Source organism: Aotus nancymaae, unplaced genomic scaffold, assembly GCF_030222135.1.
Source record: "Aotus nancymaae isolate 86718 unplaced genomic scaffold, 86718_ANA_hifiasm-v0.15.2.pri h1tg000053l, whole genome shotgun sequence".
NCBI lineage: Eukaryota > Metazoa > Chordata > Mammalia > Primates > Aotidae > Aotus > Aotus nancymaae.
In genome coordinates, this window is record NW_026988467.1 from 17,614,850 (window position 1) to 17,631,045 (window position 16,196).

Here is a 16,196-nt window from a genome sequence, read left to right on the forward strand (position 1 = left end):
AGTGATTTGAATTAGACAATAAATAGCCAGAAAGCACCCCCAGGAATGGGCACATATGCAGCAGCTGTCCAAAGGAGAAGTCACTTTACTTTCTTTTAAACTTGCAATGTTTGTCTTTATTTTGTTCTTTATATTTTCAAAGTGAAAAGAAATAGTATTGAGTCAATTTCTTTTTTTTTTTTTTAAATATTTGTTCTATGTATTTACAAGCCTTAAAGTTGCTCTAAAGATTTCAAAATTACTAAGAGTACTTTGACCAGGGTAGCACTTTTTTTTTTTAAACAATTCTTGGAGTTCTGTGGTCCACAGCATTTCCTTCTGTTTGAATGTTATGTATGTTTTGATTACTATTGTGATTTTTTAAATTTTCTGAAGCAAGCTGAGAGGCAGGCAGAAAGATTTGATGCCAAAAAAAAAAAATCTTTCTTACCTTGTTCACCCCAAACTTTCTCAAATCTGAACTAAATGCTATACCTTAAAACAAACATGAGGTGCATCTGAAGGGGAGGGAAATTTATTTCTCTGCTTTTCTATTATACAAGATGTTTACAGAAACTGCAAATTAAAAAATTACACTGGCATTTGCAGTCCTTAAAATAAATTAAAAGTTCTCAACATTTTTTTTTGCTAAACATTTTTTTAAAGTATGAGTCCTTGTTTAAAAAGAAAAGATTAAAACAGAAAATATTTTCTATAAATAATACATGTATTTTGGTTTCAGTGCTCCCGCCCTAAGGTTTGCAGTTTACTTTTCCCAGTACCTTTGTCCTCCATGATCACCTTTTTCTCTCTTTTCCCTCTCCCACTTGTGCACATGTGGGGGTTTCTGCGAGAATTGGCCTTGCTGCACTGTGATTGGCGAAGATGTGAAACTTTTTAAAAAAATACTTAAATTGTTTCTTTTGTTTCGTTTTGTGTATTTGAAGTTTTAGTTATCTTCAGACTCTTCTTCTGCTTCCCGCAGCCATGTGAAGAATGCCGTGACAGATTTCAGGGCCACTCCCTTCCCATTCTGTTCTGCAGGGTCCTTGCTGCTCTCCCATTTGTAGAAGGCATCCTCAGAGATCACCTCCTCATCGTATAGGCAATCAAAAAACATCCGCAACAAATCTGCAAGGAGGGTGAAAATAAACTATAAGCTTTCGGACACTGTAGTTATGAGGAAAAGAATGTATTTCAAAATAATGAATGACTGAATAAATGCACATTAATTCCTCCAGAAAAAAGCAATAATGGCAATTCATCATACTTGCTCTTGATAGTAGAAACAGCCCAACAACTTGTTTAAATAAGAGGGAAAAAGATTGAAGCAGTCTAAATTATTTTTTATTCCTATTATTTTGTTCAATTTGAACTTTTTTTTTTTTTTTTGAGAGACAATCTTTCTCTGTCCCCAGGCTGGAGTGCAGTGGTGCAATCTTGGCTCACTGCAACCTCCACCTCCTGGATTTAAGCAATTTCCCTGCCTTGGCCTCCCAAGTAGCTGGGATTACAGGTGCTCGCCACCACGCTCAGCTAATTTTTATATTTTTAGTAGAGACAGGGTTTCACCATGTTGGCCAGGCTGGTCTCAAACTCCTGACCTCAGGTGATCCGCCTGCTTTGGCCTCCCCAAGTGCTGAGATTACAGGCGTGAGCAACCGTGCCTGGCCCTATTTGAACTATTTTCTGATACTTGTGAAGCTGTTTCATATGATGTTTATCCCAACCTAAACACTACAAAATTTAAATATGAGTAGATTTTTACTTTCTTTTTACTATTTTCTGCATTGAAAGTTTACTATATTATTTTTACAAATTTGAGGGGGCAGGTGGAAAGGCAGGATATGCTTTTTCTTCCTTGTAATGTTGTTTTAAAAATGAAGAGGTGATCATTCACATGGAAAACATGGGTAAAGGATTTATCCAGTGAAACTATACCTGTTATTTATCGTTTTAAATGTCCAAACTATCTATGTGATTTTAATTCTCGGGTTTACTCTCATAGTAAAACAGAGAATTATAGTTATCAAGATAATAAGTTATTATCTTATTAGTTATTATAGTCAGCTCTCTGATCATTTATATTAATGGAGGGAGGCAGTAGAATAAACAATAAATGCGAATCAATATTAGGTTTCTCTAAGTCATATTAACCTTTTTTTTTTTTTTTTGAGATGGAGTTTTGCTCTTTTTGCCCAGGCTTAAGTGCAATGGCATGATCTTGGCTCACTGCAACCTCTGCCTCCTAGGTTCTAGTGATTCTCCTGCCTCAGCCTCCCCAGTAGCTGGGACTACAGGAGCGAGCCACTGTGCCCAGCTAATTTTGTATGTTTAGTAGAGATGAGGTTTCACCATGTTGGCCAGGCTGGTCTCAAACTCCTGACTTCAGGTGATCCACCTGCCTTGGCCTCCCAAAGTGCTGGGATTACAGGCGTGAGCCACTGCACCTGGCCCATATTAACCTTTTTTTTTTAAGAGATTTCTTTGTAATTATATTAGTCAAGGTTAATATTATCAAATTCTCTGATTCACAGTAGACTATCTTTTCAATTACATTATAAAGCTAATTTGTTTTGATCTTTTCCTTTATCTCCCAGAGCGATTCAGCAGGACTATGAAAGGAATTTTATAAAACCAAAAATAAGGAACTACCAAACAACTACCTCAGTGCTATCTCTAACAGCTATGTACCGCCCACTTTCACAAATTTAAACTGAATTTTCAAGATGTAATAAAAATGATTAGTTAATGCTAAGTATCACTGAGATTTAAGTGTACAGGTTACTTTGTTTCATTAGCCAAGAATTAATTATAACAACTAAAAACTATTCTGAAACTCCTTAGTAAAAACACCATGGTAAATATACTATACTTAGAGTCTTTGTTGGGTGTCTAAAGATTCTAGAGTATCATCTTCAACATCATTAACCATTTTCATGCCCTAGATCTGCGTTGTCCAATACAGAAGCCACGAGCCAACTGTGGGCTATTAAATTTAAAGTCAATAATTCAGTTCCTAAGTCACAACAGATACATTTAAGTATAGAATTGCTACATGTGGCTCATGGTTACCATACTTAATGGTATGGATATACTTCCATCACTGTATAAAGTTTTATTAGGCCTGCCCTAGAATGAGGATGAAATAACCTAATCTAAATAGTTTTCTTGTTGTGATTTTTTCATACAAGTATATAACAAGTTCAGATTTTTTTTTTAAGATGGAATCTTGCTCTGTTTGCCCAGGCCAGAGTGCAGTGGTGCGATCTTGGCTCACTGCAACCTCCACCTCCCAGGTTCAAGCGGTTCTCATGCCTCAGCTTCCCTAGTAGCTGGAACTACAGGCACACGCCACCACACCCAGATACTTTTTGTATTTTTAGGGGAGATGGGGTTTCACCATGTTGGCCAGGCTGGTCTTGAACTCTTGACCTCAAGTGATCCACCCATCGTGGCCTCCCAAAGTGCTAGGATTACAGGCACGAGCCACTGTACCTGGCCAAATTCAGATTTATTAAAGTTAGTTATATGTGTTTTTATTATTAGTGATTCTTTTATTGTCCATTGTTCAAACCCTACATCATCTCTGAAGTCCTGGCTTGGATAAATCTCATTCACTGGATGGATTAACTGTAACATGAGATAAACTTACTGGCAGGTTGATCAAGTTTTACTACTGATGCTTGTAGTGCATAAAGTGCTTGCAGTTCCTTCTCTGTATCTGAGTCTAGGTACTTGAGTAAGATCGGCACTCTCTGCTTGATAACAGCAGTGTCCACTCTGAAGGTAGAACAGTCGGCTAAAGGTGATAGAAGAACTAGGAATTACATTTAAGGAGTTAACACAGAATTATCTTTAATTTTCTTTTTCTTTTCCTTTTTTTGAGGCAGTCTCCCTCCGTTGCTCAGGCTGGAGTGCAATGGAGCAATCTCAGCTCACTGCAACCTCTGCAATTCTCCTGTCTCAGACGCCCAAGTAACTGGGACTACAGGCACCCACCACCAAGCCTGGCTAATTTTTTTGTGTATTTTTAGCAGAGACAGGGTTTCACTGTATCAGTCAGCCTGTCTCCAACTCCTGACCTCAGGCGACCCACCTGCCTCAGCCTCCCAAAGTGCTGGGATTACAGGCATGAGCCACTGCACCCAGCCTCTTCCTTTTTATCCTTTTTTAGTTTTTTTAAAATAATAGAGATGGGGTCTCACTACATTGCCCAGGCTAGTCTTCAACTCCCGGGCTCAAGCATTCCTTCTGCCTTGGCCTCCCAAAGTGCTGGGATTACAAGCATGAGCCACTGCACCTGGCTCATTTTCAATTTTCTGAGTACAAAGGACTCATGTGGCTCTACAAGAGAAGAGGAGGCAAGAAGGTCTAAGGCAAATAAAATGCAAAATGTTATGAAATTATTAATGAGACATTCTCTCACAAATAATAAAAAACATGGAGGGGGATGTATTTTGAATGCTGTTTTCCCTCAGGAGTAGTACACACAATTATCTTTAATTATAATGAAACAATGACAGTGGTTTCACTGTTTTTTGTTTTTTTTTTTTGGGATGGGAGACTTGCTTTGTCACCCAGACTGGAGTGCAAGGCAGGGGTCTCAGCTCACTACAACCTCTGCTTCCTGGGTTCAAAAGATTCTCCTGCCTCAGCCGCCCAAGTAGCTGGGACTACAGGTGCCCACCACCACATTTGGCTAATTTTTGTATTTTTAATAGAGATGGGGTTTCACTCTGTTGGCCAGGCTGGTCTCGAACTGCTGACCTTGTGATCCACCTGCTTTGGACTTCCAAAGTGCTGGGATTACAGGCATGAGCCACCGTGCCTGGCCAACAGTGGTTTTATGACAAACTACAAAAACAAAATTAATCAAATGTCTTATAAAAAAAGTGAGGTGACAGATATGTTAATTAATTTGATTCAATCATTCCACATTGGATAGATATATCAAAACATCACATTGTACCCCATAAACATATACAATTATGATTTGTCAATCAGAAATAAATGAAACATAAAGTAGGAATTTCAAGTGAGTACTTTAAAAAAGCAACATGAAAAAAGCAACATTAGAAAAGGAAATTAAAGTGACACTTAATACAAATCTTTTCAGAAGGGTAAAATAATTTGAACCATTTGTTATTACTAGGATAAAAACTAACTGTGGTAGTGCCAGATAACATACCTCATCTAGGCCTTTTGAGGGAAAGGAATGATAAAAAGGGGCTGAGAAATGAAAAGCATCCTCAGTGCCAAGACACATAAGGATTTATATTATCTGTAAGTTATCGCTAAGACACAATTTTGTTTTTAAAAGCAGATTTTGTGCTGGGCATTGTGGCTCATGCTTGTAATCCCAGCTACTCAAGAAGCTGAGGTGATAGGATAGCTTAAGCTCAAAAGTTCACGTCCAGCCTGGGCAACATAGCGACCCCTTGTCTCAAGAAAACAAAAACTAAACAGCTTTTGGACTTCCCAACTCTAATTTTAAAACACCAAAGTAGTATCATGGTTCTATGGATACTGAAAATGATTTTTAAAAATTTCATGAAGACTTTCTACTTAGCTTTGATATTTATTTCATTAAAGAACACTGAAAATAAATTCACTAAAAATCTTAAATTACAATTCTGAAGCTAAATTAAGTGGCAGGAAGCTATCTTCTAAAATAATACAGACAGCTGAAATTCTGAGACACCTTTTGTGCTGATGATTTTTTTTCTCATTTCAGTGATAGAAATGTGAATTTCTACCTGAAACTAAAGAGATGTCTTCATTGAATCATGTTAAATATTGTATACAGCTTGGGATATTTAGGATGTCTACTGACCCTAATCCTATCCATTTTAACAATTGAGAAATCAATAAAATTCTTATTATATAAAGTCAACGAAGAACAGGAGAAACTTGGTATTTTTTTTCCTTCATATATGTACTTACATAAAATAACTTTTTTGATGAGACTAGGCCTATACTGATAATTAGGTCAAGAATATTCAACCCATTCATTATAATTCATGATTGGAAGGAGGAGGCAGGGCTGAATGTTAGAGGTAAAAAGGTGAAGGAAAATCTACACACAATGTAATAAAAAACAACGCAAGGAGCATGCAAGGTATGCGGTAGCTGTTTAGATCTGGGTTCTCTGTAGGCAGACATGCTTGAGGCAACCAGGCATCACAGACAGAAAGGGCAGTGCACAGAAAAGTATGCTACATAGGGCAAGTTTTGAAAACAATGTAAAATCAAACTGTATACTTAGTAGTTGACATAATGGGGATTTCGGATGTTATGAGCTGCCTTCAGAAATGTTACTTACCTATAATAGCTGCTTTACAAACGGCAGTCATTAAAGCTCTAAGGAATGTAGGTGAACTCATCTGGCTTTCGTCTAGATTAGCCTAAAATCAAAAAGAAATAAAACAATTAAAGATACCCTTGCTCAGCCAGGCATAGAGGCTCATGCTGATAATCCCAACACTTTGGGAAGCTGAGATAGGAGGATCACTTGAGGCTAGGAGTTGAGACCAGTCTGGGCAATATAGTGAGACCCTGTCTCTACAAAAAAAAAAAAAAAAGCTGGGCGTGGTGGCACATGCCTGTGTTCCCAGCTACCTGGGAGACTAAGATGAGAGAATTACTTGATCCCAAGAGTTCAAGGCTGCAGTGAGCTATGACTGCACTGCTGTACTCCAGTCTGGGTGACAGAGTGAGACCTTGTCTCAAGAAAACAAAAAACAGGCCGGGTGGGTGTGATGGCTCATGCCTGTAATCCCAGCACTTTAGGAGGCTAAAGAGGATGGATCACTTGAGTTCAGGAGTTCGAGACCACCCTGGCCAACACAGTGAAACCCTGTCTCTACTAAAAATACAAAAATTAGCTATGCCCAGTGGCGGGTGGAGGCTTAGGCAGGAGAATCGTTTTAATGAGGAGGTGGAGGTTGCAGTGAGCCGAGATCACGCCACTGCATTCCAGCCTTGGCAACAAGAGCAAAACTCCATCTCAAAAAAACAAACAAAAAAAAAAAACAAAAAAAAAACCTTTGCATACCAGAGAAATTATCCCCTGAAAATCAGGACCAATCTGGCACTAAGAACAGACAAGTCACATTTTTGCACATTCTTGTTAAATGTCCGATTCACTGAAAAATAATTTGGTTATTGCCAGTTCTATATATAAATGTTTGAATTAGCAGTATTTAGTTTTTCAGGGTCCTTCTCACTGCCTATCCTCTACTCTTTCAATTATACAGTGTTATGTACTTATACATTTCAAAGTATAACCACTTAAAAACATTTTATCCCTCAATAAAAAATCCATATGAAGATAATCTACTCAATCTATAAAAGAACGACACCACAACTGCAGTGTATTTTAATGACTACTTACTCAGAAGCATGTAACTATTTTTACATGTGCAAACACTGCTTTTTCATCTTAATTTTAATGTGAATTAGAGGTTAATCTCAAGCATTACTTAACCCCTTAAGTGGTGAAAAAACTGTTCCTCTTTCGAAGGATGGCAAAAAAAAAACACAGCATGTAAAAACTAGTTTCATTAAGGTTAAAAACTCATGAAGTGAACAGATAGGTATGTGACTTGAGGGGATCCCACAAGAATCTTTCCTGTAGAAGTATCAGGGAAGGTGACATAGTATTCATACCTCCACCCAGTCAAAGATCTGTTCATCATTCGCTTTGTCCTCAATAATGAGTTTTTCGAGTAGCTTATTTAGCTCTTCAGCAGACAGTTCTTTCTTTGAAAGTGCTTCAGAGGAACAGGGACTGTCAGACTCTATGAAGTCCAAATTCTGAAACATAAAAGGTGGAACATATTAACATATTAATATAATTCTATGTTATTATCATCCTGAGAGAAGAACAAAGTCATAGGTTATATCTTCTCTTTTACATGGAATTAAAATGATCAGCAGAAGTTATTTTTATGTTTGTAGTTTTTTTGTTGTTGTTGTTTGTTTTTGAGACAGGGTCTTGCTCTGTTGCGAAGGCTGGAGTGCAATGGCTCAATCTTGGCTCACTGCAACCTCCACATCATGGGCTCAAGCAATCCTCCCACCTCATCCTCCTGAGTAGATGGGACCCCAGACTTGCACCACCATACTTGGCTACTTTTTTGTATTTTTAGTAGAGAAGGAGTCTTGCCATGATGCCTAGGCTGGTCTTGAACTCCTGAGCTCAAACAATCCACCCTCCTCGGCCTCCCAAAGTGCTGGGATTACAGGCAGGACTCACCATGCCAAACTGTTTGTATTATAGTTTTGAAAGACTGTCAGTCCATTATCCTCCTGAATATTTTGCCAACTTCTCATACTGTGTATCTTAAAAGGAAGGAAATAAACCCCCTATAATTATCTCCATGCTATTCTTACATGCAAATAATCTTGAGCTTCAATCTTGCTCTTAGCTGTGACATAGCTCTTTAAGGCAGAAGAGGAGCCTTAGAAAAGGGTACAATTTTACTCCCTGTCTGCAACCTATGGTTTAATATTAGTATTGGTACTCAGCAGCTTTCAAAACTCCATAGTTTTGCCTTTGTTAAGTTATGACCATTTTGAATGTAAGTGTGAGAAATGATGCTATAATTGTTTAGCACTTAGATATGTAGTTTTAAAAAATCTCTAATCAGGCTGGGTGCAGTGACTCATGCCAGTAATCCCAGCACTTTGGGAGGCCAAGGCAGGAGGACTGCTTGACTCCAGGAGTTTGAGACCAGCCTGGGCAACATGGCAAAACTCCATCTCTACCAAAAAAAAAAAAAAAAAAAAAAAATACAAAAATTATCTGGGTGTTGTGGCATGCGCCTGTGGTCCCAGCTACTCAGGAGGCTGAGATGGGAGGATTGCTTGAGCATGGGAGGTCGAGGCTGCAGTGAACTGTGATTGTGCCACTATACTCCAGCCTGGCAATAGGGCGAGACCCTGTCTCAATAAGAAAAAGAAAATCTATAATCAAAATTATTCATCATTTTCAAGGGACTAAAGCAATGAGGTGTATAGGTATGCCTTGTTTTATGTAACTTCACTATACAAAAACCATAAAGATGAAAATATTAAAGATTATTCACATTAGGTATTCTCTAATGCCCTTGAATATTCTGGTATAGTCCTATGCCCTACCCCCAATCCACCACGTGAAAACCACTATCTTGAATTCTGTCATCTGATTGTTCCATTTCTACCACTTATGTAGCAGCTCTAAATGATATTTCCTGATAAGGTTTTATTATTTATTTATTTTTGAGTCGGGGTCTCACTATGTTGCCAGGTTGGACTTGAACTCTGGGGCTCAAAGATCCTCCTGCCTCAGCCTCTTGAGCCACTGAGGCTAGTGTGCATCACCGCACCCAGCTCCATAAGGTTTTAAAAACATGGCTCAATATTACAATTTTTTCTGATTCAGTATTGGTTAACTATACATCCAATCCATGATGCTCCAATAGATGCAAAAAAGCACAACATGAAGCATAAGCTCTTTAAGCAAAGTGAAAGTCAGGATATAGACCAAGATTTTTTCAACCTCATTTTTCAAACTATACTCTAAATATTTTTATTTATTCATTTTATTATATATATGTATGTGTATGCATATGTATTTTATTATTTCCCTTTTTTTTTCTTTTAAACTGAAGTCTCATATTTATTCAGACAGGGTCTTGCTCTTTCACCCAAGTTAGAGTGCAGTGGCACTATTATGGCTCACTGTAGCCTTGACCTCCTGGGCCAAGTGATCCTTAGCAAACTAATGCAGGAACAGAAAACCAAATACTACATGTTCTCACTTATAGGTGGGAGCTAAATAATGAGAACACATGGAAACATAGAGGGGAACAACACACACTGGAACCTATCAGAAGGCAGAGGTTGGGAGGAGGAAGAGGAAAAAGAACTATGGGTACTAGGCTTAACTTATGGCTGACAAAACAATCTGTACAACAAACCCCCATGACACAAGTTTACCTATATGACAAACCTGAAATGTACATGTCACCTTAAAATAAAAATTAAATTTAAAAAAGAGAGAAAGAGACAGGGAGAGGGAGGAGAGAGGAGAGAGGAAAGAAGAGAGAGAGATGTGAGAGAGAAGTAGGGGGAGGGTGGGATGGAGGGAGGGAGGTATACTATTGATGGCAGTGGCGGCTGCCAACGTGCTGGCTGTAGCAGGGAGGCGCAGCTGGGACTGCACACTGCTTGGAGCCGGTGGGAACCCTGCCCCTTCTGAGTTGGGATGGGAGCTCCCTGTGCTGCTACAGCCACCCAAACTGCAGCTGTGGATCCGAGCCTCTCTGTGTTCTTGGGGGAGCTAGGAACAGGCAGAATCTCCCCTCCCAGGTGCTGTCGCAGCTGCCAGACCCGTGGCTGCAGACCTGGGCCTCCCACTCCACAAAGCAGGCAGGAGCCGGGACAAGTGGGAACCCCGCCTCTTTTGAGTTTGTGGGGTAGGAGCTCTGGGGTGCAGCTGTAGCGACCCTTCCAGGCATATAGGACCTGAGTGTCTCTGCAACCTGCACTCTTGGGTGCTCTAGGAAGGATCCCCTGTCCCTGCAGGCTCAGGGGTATCTGCTCCCTGATCTCGGATCAGGGTAGGGACCAAGTCCCAGGGCCATGAATGTCAGCAGGAGACAGAGTCCTGGGTGGAAGGGGGCAGGGTCCCCAGTAAGGACCCACCCTCATGCAAGGGAGGGCCTGAAGGCTGGGAGCTGGGCTGTCAGTCCAGCAGACTGCAGTGGGGACTCATGGTGCCTCTTCCCGGCCCACGCATGGCCACCTATGGACCAATCGGCTTGTACTTCCTCCCCTCTAAGGTCCATAAACGCCCTGGGCTCAGCCAGAGCAGGGCAATAGATGGCTAGAGGAAGAAGAGGACAAAGAGGCAATGGGAGGACCAGCTGCAGAGGAGAGTACCTTCTCTGCTGAGAGCTGCAGAGACCACCTGCCAGCAGAGAGGAGGTACCCTCTCCACTGAGAGCTTCAGAGAGACCTGCAGAAATGTCAAAATGACCTGACTGTGGAGAGGAGCTATCCTCTCCAGAGCCTCCTCTCTGCAGAGAGCTGGACACTCCATGGGACAACCTGCCTACTAGAGAGGAGGTACCCACTCCTCTGAGCTGTTCTAACACTAAATAAAACTCTTCTTCACCTTTCACTTGTCTGCGTACCTCATTCTTCCTGGATGTATGACAGGAACTCGGGCAAAGGCACCAGGGCCACAGAGGTTTCTGGCCAAAAAAACTGACACCCTAGAGATCCCATAACACTACTGCTTAAATACTTTGATAGTCACAGCCTCAAAAGCTACTTTAGCTTGAAATGGTTGAAATAACAGCCAGCCCCAGCACTGGCCTCTGTCAACTGCCAGGCAGATTAAAAGGCACAACCCCAATCCTTAGAAAATTAAGTCCTTATTGTTCAACCTGGCACCAGGAAGCTGCACCAGAAATAGCGTGATGCCAGTTTCCTAGCTGTCTGACACAGGGCTGGGTGCTGGCAGGTTCTATGCAAAATTCCCAAATTCACTAAAATTTATCAGACTCTTTTTTCATCATGCACTCCCCTGGTGTTGACAATGCATGTATTTAACCAGACTCCACAGTTCCAAGACAGTTGGCTCTAACAGATCTTGCCAGTTCAATACTTGTGTCAGTGGAGGGACTGATTCCTGGAGCTTCCTACTTCACCATCTTCCCTATTATCTATACATCAATTTTCAAATATTAAACCAACCTTACCTTTCTGGGATAAACCCTACCTTATGTTTTTTTATTTTTCCAAGATGGAGTCTTGCTCTGTTGCCCAGAGGTGGAGTGCAATGATGTGATCTCGGCTCACTGCAACCTCCGCCTCCCAGGTTCAAGTAATTCTCCTGCCTCAGCCTCCCGTGTAGCTGGGATTACAGGCATGTGCCATCACGCCTGGCTAAATTTTGTATTTTTAGTAGAGACGAGGTTTCACCAAGTTGGTGAGACTGGTCTCAAACTCCTGACCTCATGATCCTTGGTCTCCCAAAGTGCTGGGATTACAGGCAAGAGCTACCGCACCTAGTCAACCCTACCTTATTATAATGTATTACTCTTTTTATATATTGTTGGATTTTATTTTCTAAAATTGCATTGGGAATTTTTTCTCAATGTTTATGAGGCATATTAGTCTATAGATTTTTGAAATGTCTTTGGTTTTGGTATCAGACTAATGCTGGCCTCATAGAAGTACTCTCTTCTCTTCAATATTCTGGAATAGTTGTTGTAGAATTCTTTTGATAAATGGGTATTATTTCCTCTTTAAATGTTTGGTAGAATTAAGCCTGGAGTTGTTTTGTGGGAACATTTTAAATTACAAATTCAATCTCTTTAACAGATATGCGGGTTATCCATCTCTTGAGATAGCTCTAGTAGTCTGTATCTTTTTTTTTTTTTTTTTTTGAGACAGAGTCTCACTCTGTCACCAGGTGCCAGGCTGGAGTGCAGTGGCACAATCTCGGCTCACTGCAACCTCTGCCTCCTGGGTTCAAGCAATTCTCCTGCCTCAGCCTCTTGAGTATCTGGGACTATAGGCACACGCCACCATGCCCAGCTAATTTTTGTATTTTTAGTAGAGACGGGGTTTCACCATGTTGGCCAGGATGGTCTTGATCTCTTGACCTCGTGATCCACCCACCTCGGCCTCCCGAAGTGCTGGGATTACAGGCGTGAGCCACTGCGCCCGGCCTAGTAGTCTGTATCTTTTAAGAAATTTGTGACCAGGCGCGGTGGCTCATGCCTGTAATCCCAGCACTTTGCGAGGCCGAGGCGGGTGGATCACTTGAGGTCGGTAGTTTGAGACCAGCCTGACCAACATGATGAAACCCCATCTCTACTAAAAATACAAAATTAGCCAGGTGTGGTGGTGCATGCCTGTAATCCCAGCTACTCGGGAGGCTGAGGAAGGAGAATCACTAGAACCTGGGAGGCAGAGGTTGCAGTTAGCCAAGATCGAGCCATTGCACTCCAGCATGGGCAACAAGAGTGAAACTCCGACTCAAAAAAAAAAAAAAGAAATTTATTCATTCCAACTAGATTGAGTTATTTATTTTTGAAGACAGGGTCTCACTCTGCTGTCTAGGCTGGGGTGTAGTGGCATGATTACAGCTCACTGTAGCCTTGTCCTTTTGGGCTCAAGTGGTCCTCAGCCTCTCGAGTAGTTAGGATTACAGGCATGTACCACCATGCCTGGCTTATTTTTGTATTTTTTGTAAAGGTGGGGTTTTACCATGTTTCACAGGCTGGTCTTGCACTCCTGGGCTCAAGTGATTTGCCTGCCTTGGCTTCTCAAAGTGCTGGATTATAAGCATGACCTACCACGCCTGGCTGGTGTATTTACTGACATAAAGATTATTCATAAAATTTCCTCACCCACTTTTACGTATAGAATCTATGGTGATGTTACCTCTTTCATTCCAGATATTAGTAATATGTACCTTCTTTTCAAACTTTTTTTCCTCATCAATCTGGCTAGAGGTTTATCAATTTTATCTTCTCAAAGAACCAGCTTCTTTTTTTTTTTTTTGAGATGAAGTCTCAGCCTCTTGCCCAGGCTGGAGTGCAGTGGTGTGATCTTGGCTCACTGCAACCTCTGCCTCCTGGAGAACCAGCTTTTGATTTCATGGGTTTTTCTCTAAAAAGTATTCTATTTCATTGTTTTATGATGTAATGTTTATTATTTCCTTTATTTACTTGAAGCTCTTATTTTTCTTATTTATTTATTTAGTGACAGGGTCCTGCTCTGTTGCCTGGGCTGGTCTCTAGAGCTCCTGGGCTCTAGCAATCCTCCTATCTTGGCCACTCAAAGTGTTGGGATTATAGACATGAGCCATTGCACTCGGCCTTATTTTTCTAATTTCTTAAGGTTGAAGCTGAGGTCATTGATTTAGAGCCTTTCTTCTTTTCTAAATATCGATGACATGTCGTGCTTTTGTTTTTATTCAGTTAAAAATGTTTTTACTATCCTTTTTGATTTCTTTGACCCATGCGTATGTAGAACTATGTTATTAAGTTTCTCAATAAGCATTGCCCTAACTCTTAAAGGTTAGTTTCGCTGCACAGGGAATTCTACATTTACTGCTAGTTTCTCAGCATTCTAAGATTATTCTACCATCTTCTGGCTTTCATGGTTGCTATTGCAAAGTCTCTTTTTCTGTGTGCATACTTTTTTGAGAGGAAGCAGGTAGGTAATGTGCTTCTTCTTTCTAGCTTCTTTAAAACCTTTCATTTGTCTTTGATATCATGCAGTTTCACTAAAATATAATTATCCCGTTTGGCATATATAGGCTTTCATTATGGATTTGTGTATTTTATCAGCTCTAGAAGTCTCAACTATGTCTCTTCAAATATTGCCTCTTCTCTATTCAGTCTAATTTGCCTTCTGGGACTCCAATTAGATAGGTTAGACGTTCTCTCACTCTTTCCTCCAAATCTCCTAACATATCTTAGATAGCTAGTTACTACTTTTGTTGTGTGCATGTGTGTCATTTATTTGTTTCTGCGTTCTTGCGACAGGCCCTCGCTCTGTCTCTTAGGTTGGAGTGCAGTGGTGATGGTTTCTCACTGCAGCCTTAAACTCCCGGACTCTAGTAATCCTTCCGCCTCAGTTTCTTGAGTAACTTAGGACTACAGGTGCACCAATACACCCAGCTAATTTTTTTTTTAATAAAGACAGGTCTCACTATGATGCCAAGGCTGATCTCCAACTCCTGGCTTCAGATTCTCTTGCCTCAGCCTCCCACAGTGCTAGGATTAAAGGCATAAGCCACTACTGCACCAAACCATTTTTTTTTTTTTTTTTTCAAATCTCTTTAGCCATTTGGACTAGTCTCATTTGCTCATTTTTGTGATTCCTTCTCTTTATTTTATACTCTGAATGATAATTATATTACCTCAACTCCATGGGGTCTAAATCTACTACTTACTGTCTGTTTACTTTTATATTTACTTCTTTCATTGTATGTTAAATGAACACCAAGTGTCAACTTATATATTTAGATAATGTATGTTTGTAGAAAATAAGGGGACCTAAGCTGAGGATGTTTCTCCAAAGAGCATTTTGATTTGCTTCTTCTGGGAGCCGAGGTGATACTGAGCTGGGACTAAATCAACTTTTTGCATGATATCTGGCAGTATTTGTAATAGTATCTTCCCAGTGGGCTGTATGCCCTTTGGGCAATATGCCCTTCACATGTAATTACTATTCACAGTTCAGGTTTCATCTTTGGCTTTTGTCCCTGACTAATTCTTTTTGTCCATTTGGAGGAAATTACTTCCACCTCTTCTGAGTTCAGCAACACATCAGAAGTCATGCTTCATACAGGTTCTTATTGCTGTGGCAAGAATACTCTTCAGTGTTCTAGACTACAACCAAAAAGAAAGCTAATCCCTAGCAACCTAATATAATGTCTTTCTCCAGAACAACATACTTACTTTAAAGTCATTTTCAGATTGTATTCTTGTTCTCTTTTTACCTATAGTGATTTTTTTTTTTCTCCTTATTCCTGATTTGGTTGGCTGTCTTAGCTTTAGTTTTCCTCATGTGTTTTAGGATTTTGATTTTCAGTAATGTTTTAAGAGAGTTTTGTTTTCTTTCTGTTACTTTCCTTGATCTAATTTGTTTTATGGTTACCTCAACCTAACCACAAATCCTCCTGTAGGACCAGATTATACTGACCTTGAGGTCTTCTGCTTTGTGGATTTCTGGATCTAGTTACCAAGTCAGTAGGCAGGCTAGCTAAGGTTCTGGCTATAATAAGCTGCGTCTATTTCCTTGCACTTAATTTATCTGTGCAGTTTCAAGCTATAAGCTTGTCTCTAATCTTCTACCTTACAAGGGTAATACTAGTCCCCATTCCCCACAGAGTAATTTCTGGCTGCTTCAGTGTGCTGTCAGACCCAGAAATCAAGAGGCAGCTTTGGCCCTGTCACCCTGCTTTATTTGTCAACTTCATTTCTGCTTCCTGTAGCTTGTTTTTTCTATAGGTTGCTAAGTCTTTTACATTTTATTTTTTTAAATACCAATTATCTCGACCAGGCACAGTGGCTCACGCCTGTAATCCCAGCATTTTGGGAGGCTGAGGCAGGCGGATCACCTGAGGTCAGGAGTTCGAGACCAGCCTGACCAACATACAGAAACACTGTCTCTACTAAAAGTACAAAATTAGCCAAGTGTGG

At 40.3% G+C, this 16,196-nt stretch overlaps 1 protein-coding gene across 34 annotated transcripts in view; it reads right to left on the bottom strand.

Annotated features, from left to right (window-relative positions):
- Window positions 1–498: 498 nt before the first annotated feature.
- The window catches only part of EIF4G3 (eukaryotic translation initiation factor 4 gamma 3), a 377,718-nt gene continuing 362,020 nt past the window's right edge, over window positions 499–16,196 (bottom strand). For 32 of the 34 annotated variants that reach the window (XM_021668355.2, XM_021668352.2, XM_021668354.2 and 29 more), the window contains 4 exons: window positions 7,651–7,797; window positions 6,305–6,386; window positions 3,635–3,781; window positions 499–1,110 (listed from right to left, as the gene is read on the bottom strand). In XM_021668355.2, the coding sequence (XP_021524030.1) occupies window positions 929–1,110; window positions 3,635–3,781; window positions 6,305–6,386; window positions 7,651–7,797 (558 nt within the window). In that variant the 3' untranslated portion in view covers window positions 499–928. The remainder of the gene's footprint in view (window positions 1,111–3,634; window positions 3,782–6,304; window positions 6,387–7,650; window positions 7,798–16,196) is intronic. The other 2 variants (XM_064363412.1, XM_064363409.1) reach the window with 1 other exon arrangement.